General features: G+C 44.8%; 1 protein-coding gene across 1 annotated transcript; it reads left to right on the top strand.

Annotated features, from left to right (window-relative positions):
* Positions 1-4,372: 4,372 nt before the first annotated feature.
* Positions 4,373-17,694, top strand: LOC118384452 (proteasome subunit alpha type-6-like). The gene is made up of 7 exons (XM_035771008.2): positions 4,373-4,683; positions 5,095-5,189; positions 5,496-5,577; positions 7,703-7,858; positions 16,668-16,846; positions 16,964-17,058; positions 17,229-17,694. The coding sequence occupies exons 1-7, from the start codon at positions 4,608-4,610 to the stop codon at positions 17,284-17,286; spliced, it is 741 nt and encodes a 246-aa protein (XP_035626901.1). The 5' UTR covers positions 4,373-4,607; the 3' UTR covers positions 17,287-17,694.
* The last annotated feature ends 6,953 nt before the right edge of the window (positions 17,695-24,647 follow it).

Genomic DNA, 24,647 nt, shown 5'->3' with positions numbered 1-24,647 from the left:
GAGTTTCCCCATAGGCCTGCAAATACAGCTATAGAGAGCATCTTTAAGCTGAACAAGCTTCCTAGGGGCGCAATTTCAGATGTCTATGCAATCATTAATGACTTACAGAACCCTTTTTTGGTGCCTTTAAAGACTCGTTGGGAAAAGGATTTGGGGGAGGAACTTGGGGAAGACACCTGGGAATCTGTGCTGTACAGGGTACATTCGTCCTCTTTTAGTGCTAGACAGAGCCTCATTCAATTGACATGCACTTGTGAGGCAAACGCTACAGCTATTGTTCCCCTCTGTTTGAGAGGAGCTCCAAGCAGCTGACTGCAGGTGGCAGTGACTGAAACAACGAACAAGACATCCTAATCTGACAAGACAGCGACAGAGACAGACAGGAAAAGAAGGAGTAAGTGAGTGAGTGAGGGAGAGAGAAAGAGAGAGAGAGAGAGTGAGAGAGAGAAAAAGAGAGAGAGAGAGAGAGAGTGAGAGAGAGAAACAGAGAGAGAGAGAGAGAGACAGTGAGAGAGAGAAAAAGAGAGAGAGAGAGAGAGAGAGAGAGCAAGGGAGGGGCAATGTGTGTGTCTATGTGACACATAAATGAACATACAGACATTATTTTAAACTCATAGTTTCATAAATACCATCCATCATTCAACTGGCATTACTTGTTTCCTAACTACACTATAAAGCAATTACTAACGTATCCCTCACATGCCTACAGATTGTATTTTTACAACCTTATAATGACACTATTCTCATGTCTTCCATCCTAAACCTAAGAACATAATGCAATGTAATGGAAATTGACTTACCTCAACCACCTCAACACCGTGGCTCCTGACCAGAGGGAATGTTAAGACACAATTTATGACAGTTACACCGAGGAGAACCCATATGAGTAAGGCTGCAGGAGAAGCTCGAATGTAGCCTACAGTTGCATTATGTTTGCATGAACATAAATTCAAAGTTTAAACTTACGCACAAAGCTCAGCAAAAGCAAGCACATTAATTTGTCTCAGTCTCTTGTCGCTCAGACAGAAACTTACCCTGCGCCCAGTTATTTGGGCAGAGGAGCAATGCCTAAGATGGTTGGATAAAGGGTAGGAAATACTGATGACTTGGGGGCGTAAGAGAGAGATACCTCTTCTTTACCAAATGGGAGTAGGCATATGTTTTCATATACTGTAGGGCAGTGGTTCCCAAACTGTGGGGAGTGCCCCCTAGGGGGGGGGGGGTTGTTGTAAAAAGTTGTAAAAAAAAGTTGTAAAAGTAGAATGCACAAGATGCAATTTCAAAATAGGGTAGTGCATCATCGGTTTATTTCTTCTCATGTCAGTCATTGTATACCTTACAGAGCTATTTATAACTTGTCAGAAATGTCCAGATCAACTAGCCCATGTCAGCTAACGTTTTTTAGCTAGGTATTTTGGCCCATAGATGTTGTATCGTTTCAGTCGCTGAAATATCACGTTAGACATGGCAAAATGTCTAGAATTGGAAGAAAATTTGATTTAATCATACGGAATGTTCTATTCAACAACAAGAGCAGTCTGAACAGTCAGTGTCATGAAGTGCTTGTGCTCATAGAAATAGACGTGTCGCCTCTGCACCCACAGGAGGGGCGCGGGATGATATCCAAGGAAAGGGGGTCTGAGTGAAAAACTTTTTCTGATTTTTTATTTTGTATAACATACAGAACTGGTACATAATGATGCATGATCCAGATATATATTTTCTTATGATTTATTTCGCTAGGAGTCCTATATCCTTCCACAGACAACTTCCTTATTGCGAACAAATTGTCACCAGCTTAACCAGTGTGTTGTTTGCAACATTAGTGTGAGCAACAACAGTACAATCTGCGGTTCGCCTTCAAAATAAAAGATTCCCATTGCAACTGATGAAAACGGATACAAATTGTGGTATTATGCCACAACTGGACCAAATAATGATAAACAAAGTTGGAATGTTCTTATATAAATTCAATCAAATATAATAATGAGTTAATTTGACACCAAAAAAGTTTTCAAATTTGTTGAAATCATAATGTGGAAGTATTATACTTCAGAATTGCATTGGGGGCATGCTTACATTTCAATGTACAGCCTTACCTATGGATCTTGGGTCCATGAAATGGGGTATCAGTATACTCAGTGACACTCACAGAATATAACTATGTCGAGTATACACATATATTGGATTCATTGCTCTTATTGAAGGAGTTTAAAGGAAACTCCACCCCAAAACTATATTTTGGTATTTGTTTCATTGGTCTATTGTTGATATAGTCCCAAACAGTTCTCCATTTCAGCAATCAAGTTTTCAAGATGTATAACTTCCTAAATACATTTTGCATAATTTAATGCTGGGTTTTACATCATGTGGACTGGCATAGCTGTTCTGTGAGTGTCATTGAGTAGGCTGATACCCCATACTCCAGATTACTGACCATTTTGAATTACATCGTACCTTCTCTGCTATGCAATCTGGTTTCCGAGCTGGTCATGGGTGCACCTCAGCCACGCTCAAGGTCCTTAACCATATCTTAACCGCCATCGATAAGAGACATTACTGTGCAGCTGTATTCATCGACCTGGCCAAGGATTTAGACTCTGTCAATCACCACATTCTTATTGGCAGACTCAACAGCCTTGGTTTCTCAAATGATTGCCTCGCCTGGTTCACCAACTGCTTCTCTGATAGAGCTCAGTGTGTCAAATCAGAGGGCCTGTTGTCCAGACCTCTGGCAGTCTCTATTGGGGTGCCACAGGGTTCAATTCTCGGGCCGACTCTCTTCTCTGTATACATCAATGATGTCGCTATTGCTGCTGGTGATTCTCTAATCCACCTCTACGCAGACGACACCATTCTGTATACTTCTGGCCCTTCTTTGGACACTGTGTTAAGAGCAGTTGGAGGCCACGGAAGGAGAGTTGTATGGGATTGAAGCTCGTCTGGAGGTTAGTTAAACGCAAATAAAACTAAATGCATGCTCTTCAACCGATCATTGCCCGCACCTGCCCGCCCATCCAGCATCACTACTCTGGACGGCTCTGACTTAGAATACATGGATAACTACAAATATCTAGGTGTCTGGCTAGACTGTAAACTCTCCTTCCAGACTCACATTAAGCATCTCTAATCAAAAATTAAATCTAGAATTGGCTTCCTATTTCGCAACAAAGCTTCCTTCACTCATGCTGCCAAACATACCCTCGTAAAACTGACCATCCTACCGATCCTTGACTTTGGCGATGTCATCTATAAAATAGCCTCCAACACTCTACTCAGCAAACTGGATGTAGCCTATCACAGTGCCATCCGTTTTGTCACCAAAGCCCCATATACTACCCACCACTGTGACCTGTACGCTCTCGTTGGCTGGCCCTCGCTTCATACTCGTCGCCAAACCCACTGGCTACAGGTTATCTACAAGTCTCTGCTAGGTAAAGCCCCGCCCTATCTCAGCTCGCTGGTCACCATAGCAGCACCCACTCGTAGCACACGCTCCAGCAGGTATATCTCATTGGTCACCCCCAAAGCCAATTCATCCTTTGGTCGCCTTTCCTTCCAGTTCTCTGCTGCCACTGACTGGAACGAACTGCAAAAATCACTGAAGCTGGAGATTCCCATCTCCCTCACTAGCTTAAAGAACCAGCTGTCAGAGCAGCTCACAGATCACTGCACCTGTTCATAGCCCATCTGTATACAGCCCGTCTATCTACCTCATTCCCATAATGTATTTATTTATTTTGCTCCTTTTGCACCACAGTATCTCTACTTGCACATCCATATTTTGCACATCTACCATTCCAGTGTTTAATTGCCATATTGTAATTACTTCGCCACCATGGCCTATTTATTGCCTTAACTCCCTTATTTGACCTTATTTGCACTCACTGTATATAGACTTTGTTTTCTTTTTTTTCTACTGTATTATTGACTGTATGTTTTGTTCATTCCATGTGTAACTCTGTGTTGTTGTGTCGAACTGCTATGCTTCATCTTGGCCAGGTCGCAGTTGCAAATGAGAACTTGTTCTCAACTAGCTTAAATAAAGGTGAAATAGAATAAAAAATAAACATTTCATGGACACAAGATCCATAGGTAACCCTGTACATTCCAATGTAAGTATGCCCCCAATGCAATTCTGAAGTCGAATACATCCACAGTGCAATTTCAACCAATTATTTTGCATCAAATTAACTAATTATGATCTTTTGTTGAATTTGTATAGCAACATTCCAACCTTGTTTAGCATTATAGTCCAATTTTGGCATGATTCCACTATTTTTATCTGCTTGCTTTAGTTTAAATTAGAAACTTTTATTTTGAAACTAGATTCCACTTTTGTTGCTCACGCTATTGTTGTTCACAACACACATGTGCCAGTCTTCTCATGGTTCATTGAAAAAAGAAAGAGAAAGTACAACTCCACCGGGAAGCTTAACAAACACCTTTATCATCGTCTGCTCTCTATTGTAGACTGTTCTTCTTGTTTTACTGCAACAGACAACAACGGTGAATATAGTCCTATAAGGCTATTAGGATACTGCAGAAAAGGTAACAGGTAACTCGCCGAAAGTTCACTGTAGGTGTGCATCATTTGACGCAAAGCAATGTCCCGTGGTTCGAATGCTGGATTTGACCGACACATTACGATTTTTTCTCCAGAGGGCCGCCTCTATCAAGTCGGTGAGATATTTTGTTTAATTTCTCCAGTTTTATTTCGTGCAGGGGACGACCTATGCTAGTCTAGCATCTGTATATGTATCGTTCTATACCATCTAAAAGCATCTAAGATAGTCGCGCAGTGAATATTGCAGCGCTGTAGCTGTATGTGACGGTGAGCATCCCCATAGGCCAAACGTGTAGTGTATTGTGATTATAACCATATTGTGATTATAAACATACAAATGTTTTAAATATGTGTTACTTCTCTGTGGTATAATATGTCCGCCAATAAAGCGATCTACCAATGTTTGGGACTTTCCCATGAGCACCTTTAGACCTATAGTGTTTACCCCATGTTTACCCCATGCAGCTTTTAAAAGTTAGCCTTTATTTAAGAAGTATAATCTCATGTTCTCGTGTGTTGTCCCTCAGAGTATGCCTTCAAAGCCATCGCGCAGGGTGGGTTGACATCACTGGGCGTGCGGGGGACAGACTGTGCTGTGGTGGTCACACAGAAGAAAGTGCCGGTAAGATATTCATAATCTGTACTTAGCTCCATCTCCATGTACCAGGAACTTCTGTTTTAGTTGTCTTTGACTTCATCCAAATTAGAAACAGAATGTTGATATCTGGCGTTAGAGAAAGAGTCAGTCATGAACAGTGAAGCATGACAGAGTGGTGTCTCGAGCATTTCTGCTGACTGGGCACACGCCACTAATTTGTTAAAGCTTGTCCAATCGAAATATTATATTGTGGCACCAACCCAATATTCCTAACAACAATGAGGTACCATCTACTATATGTATATATGTGACCCTGTCATTATAATACAGGACAAGCTGCTGGATTCTGCCACTCTGACCAACATGTACCCACTTACCCCACGCATTGGATGTGTGATGACAGGACACAATGGTGTGTATAATGGCATCTCACATCTCACACACACACACACACACACACACACACACACACACACACACACACACACACACACACACACACACACACACACATAACAACACATACACACCAGTGGTGGTTGGTGCTGTTTAAGATGAGGGAGGACATTTTTATTTATTTTTATGAGCATGGCCTTATTTCTACTACAGCATATTGGATAACTGTCATTCATATTCCATTCACCCACTTCAATGTAACATCGATAGGGTTAAGGCTACTAAATGATACTCAAATTATCCCTATACCCATTAAGAGGTTGCTACAACCTAGCCTATGAATGAAAGATTACAACACAGGTCGAGAGAAAATGTTGGTGACAGACAGTGACACATGGACAGACAGTGACACATTTAATACCGCTGACCTAGGGTGTAATCATTAGTCCAACAATTGCAAACAACTTTCTATTGGTCAAATTCAGGTATGTTTATCCCTGTTTTATTCCGTTTGCTTTAATTTAAGAAGCGTTTTTCAACAGAATTGGTGGAATGAATACATCTCTGGTCACGCATAGTTGACATTCATAGCAGCCACGTTGTATTCCTGCTCGCATCTACGCGCTGTCCTCCTCTCACCTCTTCCCTTCGTTTGTGGACTTCAATGCACAATACATCAGCTGTATGTGACCAGGCGAAATAACCTTTCCAAGCCAAAACCGTACCATAACTGCTACACACAGCCTACATCGTTGTTACCATAGTAGCTAAAGTAACATCAAAGTCAACATAGCTAATAGAACTAACTTGTTAGTAAACCCGCTACAATCACGCAGTAACTTTATAGTGTATAGTTAGTTAGCAGTTTAGCACTTACACCGGAAGCCTGGTGGCAATAAATTAGTAAAACCAAAAGCTTACCTTGACTTGGAAGAGTTCCAGTGTTGTGGTGGATAGTCATAGCTAGCTAGCTAACATAGCATCTGTCTTTTTGAGCAGGGTATTTGAGTAGGCTAAACTAGCTAGCTGCATTTGCTAGCTAATTAAGTGAAACTGAAAGTGAAAAAAATGACAATCTCTCTATTGCTTCTCCTTAATTTTTATTTTTTATTTGACCCCTTTTTCTCCCCAATTTCGTGGTATCCAATTGTTTAGTAGCTACTATCTTGTCTCATCGCCACAACTCCTGTACGGGCTCGGGAGAGACGAAGGTTGAAAGTCATGCGTCCTCCGATACACAACCCAACCAAGCCGCACTGCTTCTTAACACAGCGCGCATCCAACCCGGAAACCAGCCGCACCAATGTGTCGGAGGAAACACCGTGCACCTGGCAACCTTGGTTAGCGCGCACTGCGCCCGGCCCTCCACAGGAGTCGCTGGTGTGCGATGAGACAAGGATTTCCCTACCGGCCAAACCCTCCCTAACCCGGACAACGCTAGGCCAATTGTGCGTCGCCCCACGGACCTCCCGGTCGCGGCCGGTTACGACAGAGCCTGGGCGCAAACCCAGGGTCTCTGGTGGCACAGCTGGCGCTGCAGTACAGCACCCTTAACCACTGCACCACTCGGGAGGCCCCCTTCTCCTTAATTTTTGGAGAAATTAATTTGTTAAAACTATTGTCTTTCTCTTTAAGTCAACTACTCACCACAATTTATGCACTGCAGTGCTAGCTAACTGTAGCTTATGCTTTCAGTACTAGATTAATTCTCTGATCCTTTGATTGGGTGGACAACATGTCAGTCCATGCTGCAAGAGCTCTGATAGGTTGGAGGACGTCCTCCGGAAGATGTCATAATTACTGTGTAAGTCTATGGAAGGGGGTGAGACCCATGAGCCTCCTAGGTTTTGTATTGAAGTCTATGTACCCAGAGGAGGACGGAAGCTAGCTGTCCTCCGGCTATACCATGCTACCATACAGAGTGCTGTTGAGGCTACTGTAGACCGTCATTGCAGCAAAACAGTGTGTTTTAATAAATTATTTGGTAACGTTAATATATTTAGTGTAGTTTTATTTAAATGTTTTATTATTTTTAATTTTTATGAAATTCACTGAGAAGAATGGTCCTCCCCTTTCTCCTCTGAGGAGCCTCCACTGACACACACACGCATCCTTTTACTCTCTCTTCCTCTCCCCCTCAGCGGACAGTCGATCCCAGGTCCACAGGGCACGAGTGGAGGCCGCCGAATGGAAGTACAAGTTTGGCTATGACATCACAGCAGACATGTTGTGTCGGAGAATGGCGGACATCTCCCAGGTCTACACACAGAACGCTGAGATGAGACCTTTGGGATGCTGTGAGTGGTGTACCCCTGTCCTCCTGTCACTATGTCTCTCTGTCCTCTTCCTCTCCATTGATTCACTCCCTCTCCCCCTTACCATTAGTCCCCTGGTTCCTTCTCCGGCCGACTGTATATCTCCTTTATTTCAATACCTCTATACACCCTTTTTTCCTCTCCCTGATTGCCCAGTAAATAACGTTTTTTTTAATCACCTTGCCACATTTTTCAAATGTAAGTGGTATATTTACATAAACTGATAACACTTGTAATGCCCCCTATCTTATGTTTAGAAACTCTCATTGTGCTTTCATTGGGGTTTCACACATCTTTCACCCCTGAGTCATTCATGCAAAATCAACGTGTTAAGTGAAATACCCGGAGAACGTTTAGTTTAGTCACCAATACATCAGGTAATGAATGATAGGCTCACCATTTAGTCATTTTAACTACCATTTCATCCAAAAGCAAAGAATACAAGTTACACATTTCAAAAATGTTATTTTTGAAGTGCTCAATAGAAAGAGTAGTAGATGGTAAATATCATTTTCCATACAGTATTTGACTATAACTTAACATGCCCAATTATTTTATCATTTGTATCCAATTGCAGGTTGTGAGCATGTTGAGAAATATCTCAGTCTTACGGCTCCATTATCTTTTTACAGTACATACGTAGGACAAATAAATCAGAAATTGGGGTATTGTAAAGCAGTTGGCTACTGTAAAAACATAGCAGTGTTGTAAGCCATTTGTTCCCCATGCAACATTCTACAAGATCACCTTTTCTACGTGACTTGTCAACTGCAACAGTATCGCCTGTCTCTCTGCTTGAAATTCATCATCTTACAGTGTTTAAATTGTTATTTTATATATATTGTTTTAAATGTATTGTTTTATAAACCATGTGGTTCAAGCCCTGAATGCTGATTGGCTGAAAGCCGTGGTATAGACCGTATACCATGGGTATGACATAAGAAAAAGTACTATTTACTGGTCTAATTACGTTGGTAACTAGTTTATAATAGCAATAAGGCACTTCTGGGATTTGTGGTATATTGCCAATATACCCCGGATAAGGACTGTATCCAGGCACTCTGCGTTGCGTCGTGGCTAAGAACATGGGGTATATTGGCCATATACCCCATCTCCTCAGGCCTTATTGTTTAAATATACAACCCAGGTATTTCAGCAGTGCAGTGTACACTACACTATAATTCCAGGCGGTAGTACAATAGAGTGATGCTTTCCACTTTGTCCTATTAATGCACACTGATGGAGAATGATGATGTAGTATTTACAGCCACATCCATATGTGATTCGGTTTTACCTTACAACATAAAATTGATGTCCAATTGATACATTTATACATACAAATTATATAGTTTTACGGTGATCAGCAGTTGACTTTTTCCACATTTTGTTACGTTACAGCCTTATTCTGAAATTGATTACATTATTTTTTCCCCCTCATCAATCAACACACAATACCCCATAATGACAAAGAGAAAACCGTTTTTTTAAAACATTTTTGCAAATGTATTAACAGAAAAAACAGAAATATAAAATTTACATAGGTATTCAGACAGTTTACTCAGTACTTTGTTGAAGCAACTTTGGCAGCGATTACAGCCTTGAGTCTTCTTGGGTATGACACTACAAGTTTGGGACACCTGTATTGGGGATTTTCTCCCATTCTTCTCTGCAGATCCTCTCAAGCTCTGTCAGGTTGGATGGAGAGCGTCGCTGCACAGCTATATTCAGGTCTTTTCAGAGATGTTCAATCGGGTTCAAGTCCGGGCTCTGGCTGGGCCACTCAAGGACATTCAGAGACTTGTCCCAAAGCCACTCCTGCGTTGTCCTGGCTGTGTGCTTTGGGTTGTTGTCCTTTTGGAAGGTGAACCTTCTCCCCTAGTCTGAGGTCCTGAGTGCTCTGGAGCAGGTTTTCATTAAGGATCTCTCTGTACTTTGCTCCATTCATCTTTCCCTCGATCCTGACTAGTCTCCTAGTCCATGCCGCTGAAAAACATCCCCACAGCTAGCCAACGTCTACTGAATAGAACTCAACAACCCGGTCGCATTCACAGGTAGTATCACATTTTCATTTCATTACAGTACAACGGTTTGATTTGTTTGATCGTAGCTAGCTACATAGCTAGCTACATAGCCGTCTTTGTTTCAAAGATAATTGTGTAGTCTAGACCGATTTCCTAGGTTAGCTAGCCAGCTATTGTCGTTCTTTTAACTCAACGTAACGTAAACAACACTGCTAGCTAGCCAGCTAGCCCCCGAATAGCAGCACTGTAGAAATTATTACACTCAACGGAACGACTTGATTAGTGTAGTGTCAACAACGCAGCTACTGCCAGCTAGCCTACTTCAGCAGTACTGTATCATTTTAATCATTTTAGTCAATAAGATTCTTGCTACGTAAGCTTAACTTTCTGAACATTCGAGACGTGTAGTCCGCTTGTCATTCAATTTCCTTGCATTAGCGTAGCCTTTTCTGTAGCCTGTCAACTATGTGTCTGTCTATCCCTGTTCTCTCCTCTCTGCACAGACCATACAAACGCTCCACACCGCGTGGCCGCGACCACCCTAACCTGGTGGTCCCAGCGCGTACGACCCACGTGGAGTTCCAGGTCTCTGGTAGCCTCTGGAACTGCCAATCTGCGGCCAACAAGGCAGAGTTCATCTCAGCCTATGCCTCCCTCCAGTCCCTTGACTTCTTGGCACTGACGGAAACATGGATCACCACAGATAACACTGCTACTCCTACTGCTCTCTCCTCGTCCGCCCACGTGTTCTCGCACACCCCGAGAGCTTCTGGTCAGCGGGGTGGTGGCACCGGGATCCTCATCTCTCCCAAGTGGTCTTTCTCTCTTTCTCCCCTTACCCATCTGTCTATTGCCTCCTTTGAATTCCATGCTGTCACAGTTACCAGCCCTTTCAAGCTTAACATCCTTATCATTTATCGCCCTCCAGGTTCCCTCGGAGAGTTCATCAATGAGCTTGATGCCTTGATAAGCTCCTTTCCTGAGGACGGCTCACCTCTCACAGTTCTGGGCGACTTTAACCTCCCCACGTCTACCTTTGACTCATTCCTCTCTGCCTCCTTCTTTCCACTCCTCTCCTCTTTTGACCTCACCCTCTCACCTTCCCCCTACTCACAAGGCAGGCAATACGCTTGACCTCATCTTTACTAGATGCTGTTCTTCCACTAACCTCATTGCAACTCCCCTCCAAGTCTCCGACCACTACCTTGTATCCTTTTCCCTCTCGCTCTCATCCAACACTTCCCACACTGCCCCTACTCGGATGGTATCGCGCCGTCCCAACCTTCGCTCTCTCTCCCCCGCTACTCTCTCCTCTTCCATCCTATCATCTCTTCCCTCTGCTCAAACTTTCTCCAACCTATCTCCTGATTCTGCCTCCTCAACCCTCCTCTCCTCCCTTACTGCATCCTTTGACTCCCTATGTCCCCTATCCTCCAGGCCGGCTCGGTCCTCCCCTCCCGCTCCGTGGCTCGACGACTCATTGCGAGCTCACAGAACAGGGCTCCGGGCAGCCGAGCGGAAATGGAGGAAAACTCGCCTCCCTGCGGACCTGGCATCCTTTCACTCCCTCCTCTCTACATTTTCCTCCTCTGTCTCTGCTGCTAAAGCCACTTTCTACCATTCTAAATTCCAAGCATCTGCCTCTAACCCTAGGAAGCTCTTTGCCACCTTCTCCTCCCTCCTGAATCCCCCCCCCTCCCTCTCTGCAGATGACTTCGTCAACCATTTTGAAAAGAAGGTCGATGACATCCGATCCTCGTTTGCTAAGTCAAACGACACCGCTGGTTCTGCTCACACTGCCCTACCCTATGCTCTGACCTCTTTCTCCCCTCTCTCTCCAGATGAAATCTCGCGTCTTGTGACGGCCGGCCGCCCAACAACCTGCCCGCTTGACCCTATCCCCTCCTCTCTTCTCCAGACCATTTCCGGAGACCTTCTCCCTTACCTCACCTCGCTCATCAACTCATCCCTGACCGCTGGCTACGTCCCTCCCGACATCAAGAGAGCGAGAGTTGCACCCCTTCTGAAAAAAACCTACACTCGATCCCTCCGATGTCAACAACTACAGACCAGTATCCCTTCTCTCTTTTCTCTCCAAAACTCTTGAGCGTGCCGTCCTTGGCCAGCTCTACCGCTATCTCTCTCAGAATGACCTTCTTGATCCAAATCAGTCAGGTTTCAAGACTAGTCATTCAACTGAGACTGCTCTTCTCTGTATCACGGAGGCGCTCCGCACTGCTAAAGCTAACTCTCTCTCCTCTGCTCTCATCCTTCTAGACCTATCGGCTGCCTTCGATACTGTGAACCATCAGATCCTCCTCTCCACCCTCTCCGAGTTGGGCATCTCCGGCGCGGCCCACGCTTGGATTGCGTCCTACCTGACAGGTCGCTCCTACCAGGTGGCGTGGCGAGAATCTGTCTCCTCACCACGCGCTCTCACCACTGGTGTCCCCCAGGGCTCTGTTCTAGGCCCTCTCTTATTCTCGCTATACACCAAGTCACTTGGCTCTGTCATAACCTCACATGGTCTCTCCTATCATTGCTATGCAGACGACACACAATTAATCTTCTCCTTTCCCCCTTCTGATGACCAGGTGGCGAATCGCATCTCTGCATGTCTGGCAGACATATCAGTGTGGATGACGGATCACCACCTCAAGCTGAACCTCAGCAAGACGGAGCTCCTCTTCCTCCCGGGGAAGGACTGCCCGTTCCATGATCTCGCCATCACGGTTGACAACTCCATTGTGTCCTCCTCCCAGAGCGCTAAGAACCTTGGCGTGATCCTGGACAACACCCTGACGTTCTCAACTAACATCAAGGCGGTGTCCCGTTCCTGTAGGTTCATGCTCTACAACATCCGCAGAGTACGACCCTGCCTCACACAGGAAGCGGCGCAGGTCCTAATCCAGGCACTTGTCATCTCCCGTCTTGATTACTGCAACTCGCTGTTGGCTGGGCTCCCTGCCTGTGCCATTAAACCCCTACAACTCATCCAGAACGCCGCAGCCCGTCTGGTGTTCAACCTTCCCAAGTTCTCTCACGTCACCCCGCTCCTCCGCTCTCTCCACTGGCTTCCAGTTGAAGCTCGCATCCGCTACAAGACCATGGTGCTCGCCTACGGAGCTGTGAGGGGAACGGCACCTCAGTACCTCCAGGCTCTGATCAGGCCCTACACCCAAACAAGGGCACTGCGTTCATCCACCTCTGGCCTGCTCGCCTCCCTACCACTGAGGAAGTACAGTTCCCGCTCAGCCCAGTCAAAACTGTTCGCTGCTCTGGCCCCCCAATGGTGGAACAAACTCCCTCACGACGCCAGGACAGCGGAGTCAATCACCACCTTCCGGAGACACCTGAAACCCCACCTCTTCAAGGAATACCTAGGATAGGGTAAGTAAGGGTAAGTAATCCTTCTCACCCCCCCCCCCCCAACAAGATTTAGATGCAAGTGGCTGTTCCACTGGTTGTCATAAGGTGTATGCACCAATTTGTAAGTCGCTCTGGATAAGAGCGTCTGCTAAATGACTTAAATGTAAATGTAAATGTTGCCACAACCATGCTTTACCATAGGGATGGTGCCAGGTTTCCTCCAGATGTGATGCTTAGCATTCAGGCCAAAGAGTTCAATCTTGGTTTTATCAGACCAGAGAATCTTGTTTCTCATAATCTGAGAGTCCTTTAGGTGCCTTTTGGCAAATTCCAAACTGGCAGTCATGTGCCTTTTACTGAGGAGTGGCTTCCGTCTGCCCACTCTACCATAAAGGCCTGATTGGTGGAGTGCTGCAGAGATGGTTGTCCTTCTGGAAGGTTCTCTCATCTCCACAGAGAAACTCTGGAGCTCTGTCAGAGGGACCATCTCTTCTCTCGGTCACCTCCCGTAACAAAACGTGGAACAAGGGAAGGGGTCTGAATATTTTTCCGAATGCACTGTACATTAACTAGGCACTACATAGTTTTGGTTCAGTAGTTATCCGTTTTCAGCAGTCTGATTAAGTAATAGTTAATTGTATTGTTAACAGATGACAAGAAAATCATATTAAAAGTCAAGTGAATACTGCATTTTGAAACACAGATACTTATACTGAACAAAAATATAAACACAAAAATATCAACATTTTATTGAGTTACAGTTCGTATAAGGGAATCAGTCAATTGAAATAAATTCATTAGGCCCTAATCTATGAATTTCATATGACTGGGAATACTGATATGCATCTGTTGGTCACAGATACCTTAAAAATAAATGTAGGGGCGTGGATCAGAAAACCAGTCAGTACCCAAACATTCCCAATGGGTGACATGTCTGGTGAGTATGCAGGCCATGGAAGAACTGGGACATTTTCAGCTTCCAGGAATTGTGTACAGATCCCTGCTTCATGCGGCTGTGCATTATCATGCTGAAACATGAGGTGATGGCGGCAGATAAAAGGCACGACAATAGGCTTCAGGATCTCAACACGGTATATCTTTGCATTCAAATTCCCATTGATAAAATGCAATTGTGTTCTTATCCATAGCTTATGTCTGCCCATACCATAACCCGACTGCCAGCATGGGGCACTCTGTTCATAACATTGACATCAGCAAACCACACGCCCACATGACGCCATACACGTGGTCTGCGGTTGTGAGACGGATGGATGTACTGCCAAATTTCCTAAAACTACGTTGGAGTCACGTCCTGACCATAGAGAGCCCTTATTTTCTATGGTAGAGTAGATCAGGGCGTGAATGGGGGGTTTTCTAGCGACGGACATGCGGAAGACTCCGGCAGCGACGGACAGGCGGGAGATTCCGGCAACTCCGGACAGGCGGGAGATTCCGGCAACTCCGGACAGGCGGGAGATTCCGGCAACTCAGGACAGACGGGAGACTCTGGCAACTCAGGACAGACGGGAGACTCTGGCAACTCAGGACAGACGGGAGACTCTGGCAACTCAGGACAGACGGGAGACTCTGGCAACTCAGGACAGACGGGAGACTCTGGCAACTCAGGACAGACGGGAGACTCTGGCAACTCAGGACAGACGGGAGACTCTGTCAGTGCTGAACAGGCGGGAGCACCTGTAGGGAGAAGAGAGAGAGACAGCCTAGTGCGGGGGGCTGCCACCGGAGGGCTGGTACGTGGAGGTGGGACCGGACAGACCGGACCGTGAAGGCGCACTGGAGCTCTCGAGCACCGAGCCTGCCCAACCGTACCTGGTTGAATGCTCCCCGTAGCCGGGCGAGGTGGAATAGCCCGCACTGGGCTGTGCTTGCGAACCGGGGACACCATGCGTAAGGCTGGTGTCATGTACACCGGCCCGAGGAGACGCATTGGAGACCAGATGCGCTGACCCGGCTTCATGGCACCTGGCTCGATGCCCACTCTAGCCCGGCCGATACGAGGCGCTGGGATGTACCGCACCGGGCTATGCACACGCACCGGGGACACCGTGCGCCTCACGGCATAACACGGTGCCTGCCTGGTCCCTCTTGCTCTCCGGTAAGCACGGGAAGTTGGCGCAGGTCTCCTACCTGCCTTCGCCACACTCCCTATGTGGCCCCTCCTAAGAAATTTTTGGGGCTGCCTCTCGGGCCTCCAGCCTGTGCCCATGGTCCCTTGCCGTCCAGAATCTCATCCCAAGTCCATGAGTCCTGCGATCACTGCTGCTGCCCGTTACCACGCTGCATTCTCAATCATGGGCAACAATTGACAGCTGCCTCTGCCGAACTCAAAAACCAACATAGAAAAACAAACATAGACTGCCCACCCAACTCACGCCCTGACCATACTAAAACAAAGATAAAATAACAGAACTATGATCAGAACATGACAGTGGGGTTCTAGTTTAGTTTTTCCATGTTGGTGTTTGTTATGATTCCCAATTAGAGGCAGCTGGCTATCGTTGTCTCTAATTGGGGATCATATTTAAGTAGCATTTTTTACACCTGTGTTTTATGGATATTGTTTTGAGTTAGTGCACGTAGCACCTCTGTAGTCACGGTTAGTTGTTTGTTTCATCCTTTCCTTGTTGTTTTGTGCGTTTTCAAATAAATATTATGTGGAAACCATATCGCGCTGCAGTTTGGTCCGATAATTATTCAGACGACCGTGACAGTTGGAGGCAGCTTATGGATAACAAATGAACATTCACTTCTCTGGCAACAGCTCTGGTGGACATTCCTGCAGTTGGCATGTCAATTGCAAGCTCCCTAAAAACTTCAGCCATCTGTGGCATTGTGTTTTGTGACAAAACTGCACATATTAGTGGTTTTATTGTCCCCAGCACAAGGTGGACCTATGTAATGACCATGCTGTTTAATCAGCTTCTTGATATGCCACACCTGTCAGGTGGATGGGTTATCTTGGCAAAGGAGAAATGCTCACTAACAGTGATGTAAACAAATGTGTTCACAGAAATTGAGCAAAATAAGCCTTTTGTGCTTATGGAACATTTCTGGGATCTTTTATTTCAGCTCATGAAACATGGGATCAACACTTTACATGTTGCATTTATATTTCTGTTCAGTAGATATAATATGTATCCAAATTGAAAGAGTGCTTTGGTGCAGTGAACAAAAGACTGAATTTATTTGTTGCACCCAGTCAACTGAAGATGTGCTGAGAGTTTTTAAACATGAGCCATTTTGATGATCTGTTTAGATTTGTGTGCTTTGTGTTGTGAAAATGGCACCAAAGTGATTGAGAAAATCGATGTGCAGTAGGTGAGTCCTAACTCCCACACAGAGGACTCAGACCCATATCCTTTTCCTCCCAATGTCTCCAGGTATGATCTTGGTGGCCATGGACCCCCAGCTGGGTCCCATGCTGTATAAGTGTGACCCGGCAGGCTACTTCTGTGGCTTCAGGGCCACCAGCGTGGGGGCCAAGCAGACAGAGGCTAACAGCTACCTGGAGAAGAAACTGAAGAAGAGGCCGGAGCTGTCATATGAGATGACTGTGGAGGTAGGCGGATGGATACACCTGGATACTCATGGAAACATCTGGCGAAAAGTGAAAGTCTGTACTGTATTCAATCTCTCTCTCTACTCTCTCTGTTTCTTTCCCTCTCTCCTCCTATAGTTGGCCATCTCCTGTCTCTCTTCTATTCTGTCCATGGACTTCAAGCCCAGTGAAATTGAAGTGGGTGTGGTCACTAAGGAAAGCCCCAAGTTCAGGTACTATACTATCACAGTAACTGCATTTTGTCATCACTGTGTTTTTTATATGCTCATATGGTAATGTTCAAGGATTTAAACAAGGGAACAACAGCCAAAATTCTCTCTTTCTGTCTCCCCAACCCTGGTTTCTAACATCCACTCTCATCTTCTCTTCTTTCCTCTCACAGGACACTCTCTGAGACAGAGATCGACACTCACCTGGTGGCCATTGCTGAGCGGGAGTAGAGGTGCAGCCATCCACATACAGTACTTCAGGTGTCAGGCTGACTAACTAACAGACTAGCCTAGTGGTTCAGTAATAGGACAATAATTCTACTTCAGTACAATACTTGGATATGTTTCTACTTTCCAACTATTTACATCTGCACAGGTTGATTTTTTAACCTTCAGTCTGCATATTAAATCTTCAAGGACATACCGCCAGGCGGTAACTAGGATTCCCATGTTGTTGGATTGGTTTGATCGTGTGGATCGTTTCATCCATCCTATTGTCTGTATCTCATTGAACCCCATTGTTTATGACCACCAAAAAGGGTTTTAGCTGCCCGTTCCCAGAGCGTTACTCATGTCATCTATCACCTGCCACAGAAACACTGTCTAACAGAATAAAACGCATCAAGCAAAACAAAAGTACACTAATATCCCTTTTTTTATTCTGATATGCTTAGATGTTTTCTGTAGAATCACAAAAGACACAGTAGTACTTAACTTTTTATTTGTTTGATTCGATACAGTCCTGGGTCCGTATTCACGACATGTCTTAGAGTAGGAGTGTTGGGGCCGTATCCACAAAACGTCTCCCCCCGAAAAGGTCCTAGGAATCCTGTTGTATCGTTTTTTAAGACAAAAAAAACCTCCCAGCTCAGAGTAGGTTTCAGGATGACGTTTTTTAAGACACTGCTCAGGCAATCTCTGAGCCAGGAGTGAAATCTATTCATAAAAGTTTATCTCGGCTGGTGATCACGACAAATTGAGGTACCGCAAAGGAAAGATAGTGATGACGATCAAGTCACTTGCCGGTAACGGTACTCTGAGACGCTTTGAGGATACAGGTACTGATTGATCTAGGATCGGTTTTGCCTTTTAAATCGTAATGAAAAGATCCTCGATCAGTACTCCTATTCTGGGACAATTTGTGAATATGGGCCCAGACATCGAACAATAATTCAGGCACAAATGAGTAACACACACATTCTATTCCAATTCTCCCACTGACCATGACCTCACTTCTCTGTTCCACACTGTTTCCATCTGAATCCCACTGTAGAAGAGGCTACACTTCAGTACTGGGCCAGTAGATGGCGGGATAGAGATAATGATGGGAGTTTCAGCAGGTATTAGGGAGAGAGGAATCCAGTTCACAATACACCAGATAACCAGTGGATGGCGATGTTGCTTAACCCGTGATATCCTCCACCTTGCAGCCTTGCTGCCACTTCTGCACAACGCATGCATGCACAGGTGCCTTGTTGGTACTTCATAGATTTTTGATGTTTTTCTTGCCTGTTGATAATGCAATGATACATTTGTGTGCTTTATAATTCCGGTTTATTAATTATATTATTGCCACATGCTATTGCTTTGGAATAAAGGTTAAATAATATACATAAATACAATAAAATGTTGTGCACTACTTTTGACCAGTGCCCTATGGGCCCTATGGGCCCTGGTCAAAAGTAGTGCACTACAGAGGGATGGGAGACATTTCGGACGTAGCCACTGTCTGATAAAAATGTATCTTCCGTACAATATAGCACTAGAATATTCTGTTAAACCCAAACATCTTCACATCACATCTTATTATTGGTCACATGCACATGGTTAGCAGATGTTATTGGTCACGTACACATGGTTAGCAGATGTTATTGGTCACGTACACATGGTTAGCAGATGTTATTGGTCACGTACACATGGTTAGCAGATGTTATTGGACACGTACACATGGTTAGCAGTGGTTATTGGACACGTACACATGGTTAGCAGATGTTATTGGACACGTACACATGGTTAGCAGTGGTTATTGGACACGTACACATGGTTAGCAGATGTTATTGGTCACGTACACATGGTTAGCAGATGTTATTGGACACGTACACATGGTTAGCAGTGGTTATTGGACACGTACACATGGTTAGCAGATGTTATTGGTCACATACACATGGTTAGCAGATGTTATTGGTCACATACACATGGGTAGGCAGGGTAGCCTAGCCTCGTTCTGCCCCTGTTCCTAGGCTGTCATTGAAAATAAGAATTTGTTCTTAACCTTGCCTAGTTAAATAAAGATAAAATACACATGGTTAGCAGATGTCATTGTGAGTGTAGCTAAATGCTAGATCTGACAGTGCAGCAGTATCTAACAGGTAATATCAAACAATTCCACAACAAACCTAATATCTAACAGTAAAGGAATGGTCTAGTAAAGGAATGGGATGAGAATATATAAGTATAAAATATATGGATGAGCAGTGACAGATGCAATTGATAGTGAAGGATACAGTATACAGTATATACATATGACATAAGTAATGTGTGATATGTAAACATTCTTAAAGTGACAAGTGTTCCATTTACTAAAGTGGCCAATGATATCAAGTCTGTATGTAGGCAGCAGCCTCTCTGTGTTAGTGGTGGCTGTTTAACAGTCTGATGGCCTTGAGATAGAAGCTGTATTTCAATCTCTCTGTCCCATCTTTGATGTACTGACCTCGCCTTCTGGATGGAAGCTGGGTGAACAGGCAGTGCTCGGTTGGTTATTGTCCTTGATTATCTTATTTTGCCTTCCAGTGACATCGGATGTTGTAGGTGTCCTGGAGGGCAGGTAGTTTGCCCCCGGTGATGCGTTGTGCAGACCGCACCACCCTCTGGAGAGCCCTGCGGTTGTGGGCGGTGTCGTTGCTGTACAGCCCGACAGGATGCTCTCGATTGTGCACCTATAAAAGTTAGTGAGGGTTTTCGGTGACAAGCCTCCTGAGGTGGACCATTTCAGTTTGTCGGTGATATGTACACAGAGGAACTTAAAACTTTTCACCTTCTCCACTGCTGTCCCATTGATGTGGATAGGGGGGGTGCTCCCTTTGCTGTTTCCTGAAGTCCACGATCATCTCCTTTGTTTTGCGGACATTGAGTGAGAGGTTATTTTCCTGACACCACACTCCGAGGGGCCTCACCTCCTCCCTATAGGCTGTCTCGTCGTTGTTGGTAATCAAGCCTAACACTGTAGTGTTGTCTGCAAACTTGATGATTGGATTGAAGGAGTGCATGGCCACGCAGTTGTGGGTGAATAGGGAGTACAGGAGAGGGCTGAGAACGCACCCTTGTGGGGCCCCAGTGTTGAGGATCAGCGGAGTGGAGATGTTGTTTCCTACCTTCACCACCTAGGGCCGGCCCGTCAGGAAGTCTGGGACCCAGTTGCACAGGGCAGGGTCAAGACCCAGGGACTCAAGCTTAGTGATGAGTTTGGAGGGTACTATGGTGTTGAATGCTGAGCTGTAGTCAATGCACAGCATTCTTACGTAGGTATTCCTCTTGTCCAGATGGGATAGGGCAGTGTACAGTGTGATGGTGATTGCATCATCTGTGGACCTATTGGGACGGTAAGCAAATTGAAGTGGGTCTAGAGTGACAGGTTGTGTAGAAGTGATATGATCCTTGACTAGTCTCTCAAAGCACTCACTTCTGTCAGTGCTCCGGGGCGATAGTCATTTAGTTCAGTTACCCTGGCTTTCTTGGGAACAGGAACAATGGTGGCCATCTTGAAGCATGTGGGGACAGCAGACTGGGATAGGGATTGATTGAATATGTCCGTAAACACACCAGCCAGCTGGTCTGTGCATGCTCTGAGGACACGACTAGGGATGCCGTCTGGGCCGGCCGTCTTGCGAGGGTTATCATGTTTAAATGTCTTACTCACGTCGGCCACGGAGAAGGAGAGCCCACAGGCTTTGGTAGCGGGCTGCGTCAGTGGCACTGTATTGTCCTCAAAGCGCGCATAGAAGTTATTTAATTTGTCTGGAAGCAAGATGCAAGATGTCCGTGACGGGGTTGGTTTTCTTTTTGTAACCCGTGATTGTCTGTAGACCCTGTCACATACGTCTCGTGTCTGAGCCGTTGATTTGCGACTCCACTTTGTCTCTATACCGACTCTTTGCTTGTTTGAGATTGCCTTACGGAGGGAATAACTACACTGTTTGTACTCTGCCATATTCCTTGTTGCCGTGCCATGATTAAATGCGGTGGTACGTGCTTTCAGTTTTGCGCGCATGCTGCCATCAATCCACGGGTTCTGGTTAGGGAAGGTTTTAATAGTCACAGTGGGTACAACATCTCCTATACACTTCCTTATAAACTCGCTCACCGAGTCAGCGTATAAGTCAATGTTGTTCTCTGAGGCTACCCGGAACATATCTCCCCCCCACTCTTGACAGTGTTCTCTTAGGGTAATCAGCAATTCCCATCCTCCATTGTAGGTGATTAAAACCTTTGGATAAAGCCAGCCTCAGCCATATTCACTGCAATGAAACATACAGACAGACACAAACAAACATCTAATCAAAGACACAATTCTAATCCTGTTGTTTTGAATGGGCCTCACTGCCACAACAGTGTCACAACAGTGTCACAACACTGTCACAGCTAAAGGGGAATAGTGCAATCAGTAAGTCAACCCAGGATTCAGGGTTGGGTTCAATTCCATTTAAATTCAGACAATTCAGGAATTAAACTAAAATTCTATTTTATTTTCCGATAGAGTTTAGGAAAATGTGAATATGATTTTCAGTTTACTTCCTGAATTGACCCCATCTCTGCCAGTATCAGGGAGTAAGGGCCTGTACAGTATGCAACAGTGGTACCATGCTAGCTGGTTGGACTGTAATGGATTGTGCGAAAAGGGAAATTGGATGGCCTTTGTTATGTTTTCTGGACATTTCCTCTTATCTTGACATGGCTGCAGGATGCCACCGTTTATATTGGGCTACTGTAATCCAAAAGGGAAATTCAACTGGTTATGGGGCTGTTCTGTGAAAATAGGTTTTGGACTCATTGGGAAAGGGGGATATCTAGTCAGTTGCGCAAATAAATGTGTTAAAACACACAGAGTCTTCTGCATTTAACCCAACCCCTCTGAAACAGATATGTGCAGGGGGCCGTCTTAACCAACGGCCTAGGGAGCAGTGCCTTGCTCAATGGAAGAACAGCTGATTTTCCCACCTTACCTGCTCGGGGATTCAAACCAGTGATCTTTCTGTTACTGGCCCAGCACTGTTAACCGCTAGGCCATGTGTTGTACTGTATGTATTTGGACATGTCCAGACAGACAGGTAGTGGCTGCAGCCAGCAGCAGCACAGTAGATTACGTCTAGATAGATCATTATGGCTAAACTCACCTGAGCACCCTCACATCAAAACCCAGATGATTGACCCTACAGTACATCTAATGCCTTCACTGGGTCAGCTTTTACTTAGCCTTCTACAATAGCAGTACACTAACACACGAAAGCCTATGTCTAAAGTAGAGTAGTATACCATTCATTAAAACACTTGTGTGAAACTTTGTACGTGGCAGATTGCAGTAAACTTGTAATATTCGTTTGATTTCATTCTTACAGAAGAAAAGCAAACTTCATGATAACTTAGTTATGAAATCAAATTGAAGGATTAGGGGACTGTATCAAAGAGGGTTTTGTTACAGGATGTAGGCCTGGTCATAGTTCCTGTAAGAAACCATGTGTTCTTGATGTTCCAGAGAGGCTGATAACAACACAGTGCATTTGGAAAGTATTCAGATCCCTTCCCTTTTGCCACATTTTGTTACGTTACAGCCTTATTCTAAAATTGATTACATCGTTTTTTCCCCTCATCAATCTATCCCATAATGAAAAACCAAAAACAGGTTTTTAGACATTTTGGCAAATGTATAAAAAAAAATAAACAACTGAAATATTACATTTACATAAGTATTCAGACCCTTTACTCAGTACTTTGTTGAAGCACCTTTGCAGCAATTACAGCCTTGGGTATGATGCTCCAAGCTTCGCACAGCTGCATTTGGGGAGTTTCTCCCATTCTTCTCTGCAGATCCTCTCAGGCTCTTTCAGGTTGGATTGGGTGTTTCACTGCACAGCTATTTTCAGGTCTTTCCAGAGATGTTCGATCGGGTTCAAGTCCGGGCTTTGGCTGGGCCACTCAAGGACATTCAGAGACTTGTCCCAAAGCCACTCATGCATTGTCCTGGCTGTGTGCGTTGGGTTGTTGTCCTGTTGGAAGGTGATCCTTCGCCCCAGTCTGAGGTCCTGAACGCTCTGGAGCAGGTTTTCATCTAGGATCCTTCTGTACTTTGCTCCGTTCATCTTTCCCTCGATCCTGACTAGTCTCCCAGTCCCTGCCACTGAAAAACATCCCCACAGCATGATGTTGCCACTACAATGCTTCACCGTAGGGATTGGACAAGGATTCCTCCAGACATGACACTTGGCATTCAGGCCAAAGAGTTCAATCACGGTTTCATCAGACCTGAGGATCTTGTTTCTCATGGTCTGAGAGTCCTTTAGGTGCCTTTTGGCTAACTTCAAGCGGGCTGTGGCTTCCATCTGGCCACTCTACCACAAAGGCCTGATTGCTGGAGAGATGGTTGTCCTTCTGGATGGTTCTCCCATCTCCACAGAGGAACTCTGGAGCTCTGCCAGTGAACATCTGGTTTTTGGTCACCTCCCTGACCAAGGCCCTTCTCCCTGGATTGCTCAGTTTAGCCGGGCAGCCAGCTCTAGGAAGTGTCTTGGTGGTTCCATACTTCTTCCATTTAAAAATGATGGAGGCCACTGTGTTTTTGGGGACCTTCAATGCTGTAGACATTTTTTGGTAACCTTCCCCAGATCTGTGCCTCAACAGAATCCTGTCTCGGAGCTCTATGGACAATCCTTTTGACCTCATGGCTTGGTTTTTGCTCTGACATGCATTGTCAACTGTGGGACCTTATATAGACAGGTGTGTGCTTTTCCAAATCATGTCCAATCAATTGAATTTACCACAGGTGGACTCCAATCAAGTTGTAGAAACATCTGGATGATCAATGGAACAGGATGCACCTGAACTCAATTTCGAGTCTCATAGCAAAGCGTCTGAGTACTTATGTAAATAAGGTATTTTTTTTATTGTATTTTTTATAAATTTGCTAACGTTTCTAAAAACCTGTTCGCTTTGTCGTTATGGTGTATTGTGTGTAGATTGATCTGGGATTTTCTTCTTAAATCAATTTTAGAATAAGGCTGTAACAAAATGTGGAAAAAAGTGAAGGGGTCTGAATACTTTCTGAATGCACTACAAACAGTTGAAGTCGGAAGTTTACATAAACTTATGTTGGAGTCATTAAAGTATTTCAACCACTACACAGACTTTTTGTTAACAAACTATAGTTTTGGAAAATCTGTTAGGACATCTACATTATGCATGACACAGGTAATTTTTCCAACAATTGTTTACAGGCAGATTATTTCACTTATAATTCACTGTATCATAATTCCAGTGGGTCAGAAGTTTACATACACTAAGTTGACTGTGCCTTTAAACAGCTTGGGAAATTCCAGAAA

This window comes from Oncorhynchus keta, chromosome 1 (genome assembly GCF_023373465.1).
Source record: "Oncorhynchus keta strain PuntledgeMale-10-30-2019 chromosome 1, Oket_V2, whole genome shotgun sequence".
Taxonomy (NCBI): Eukaryota; Metazoa; Chordata; class Actinopteri; order Salmoniformes; family Salmonidae; genus Oncorhynchus; species Oncorhynchus keta.
The sequence above is the reverse complement of the archived record's forward strand: the minus strand, read 5'-3'. Positions and strand labels throughout refer to the sequence as shown.

What these genes read in the sequence shown, in the direction of transcription:
- LOC118384452 (XM_035771008.2), top strand. Translation starts at nt 4,608, where the DNA reads ATGTCCCGTGGTTCGAATGCTGGATTTGACCGACACATTACGATTTTT. An exon ending in TGTGATGACAGGACACAATG is followed by an intron (nt 5,578 to 7,702) that starts GTGTGTATAATG and finishes TCTCCCCCTCAG; the next exon opens with CGGACAGTCGATCCCAGGTC. An exon ending in GATGAGACCTTTGGGATGCT is followed by an intron (nt 7,859 to 16,667) that starts GTGAGTGGTGTA and finishes CAATGTCTCCAG; the next exon opens with GTATGATCTTGGTGGCCATG.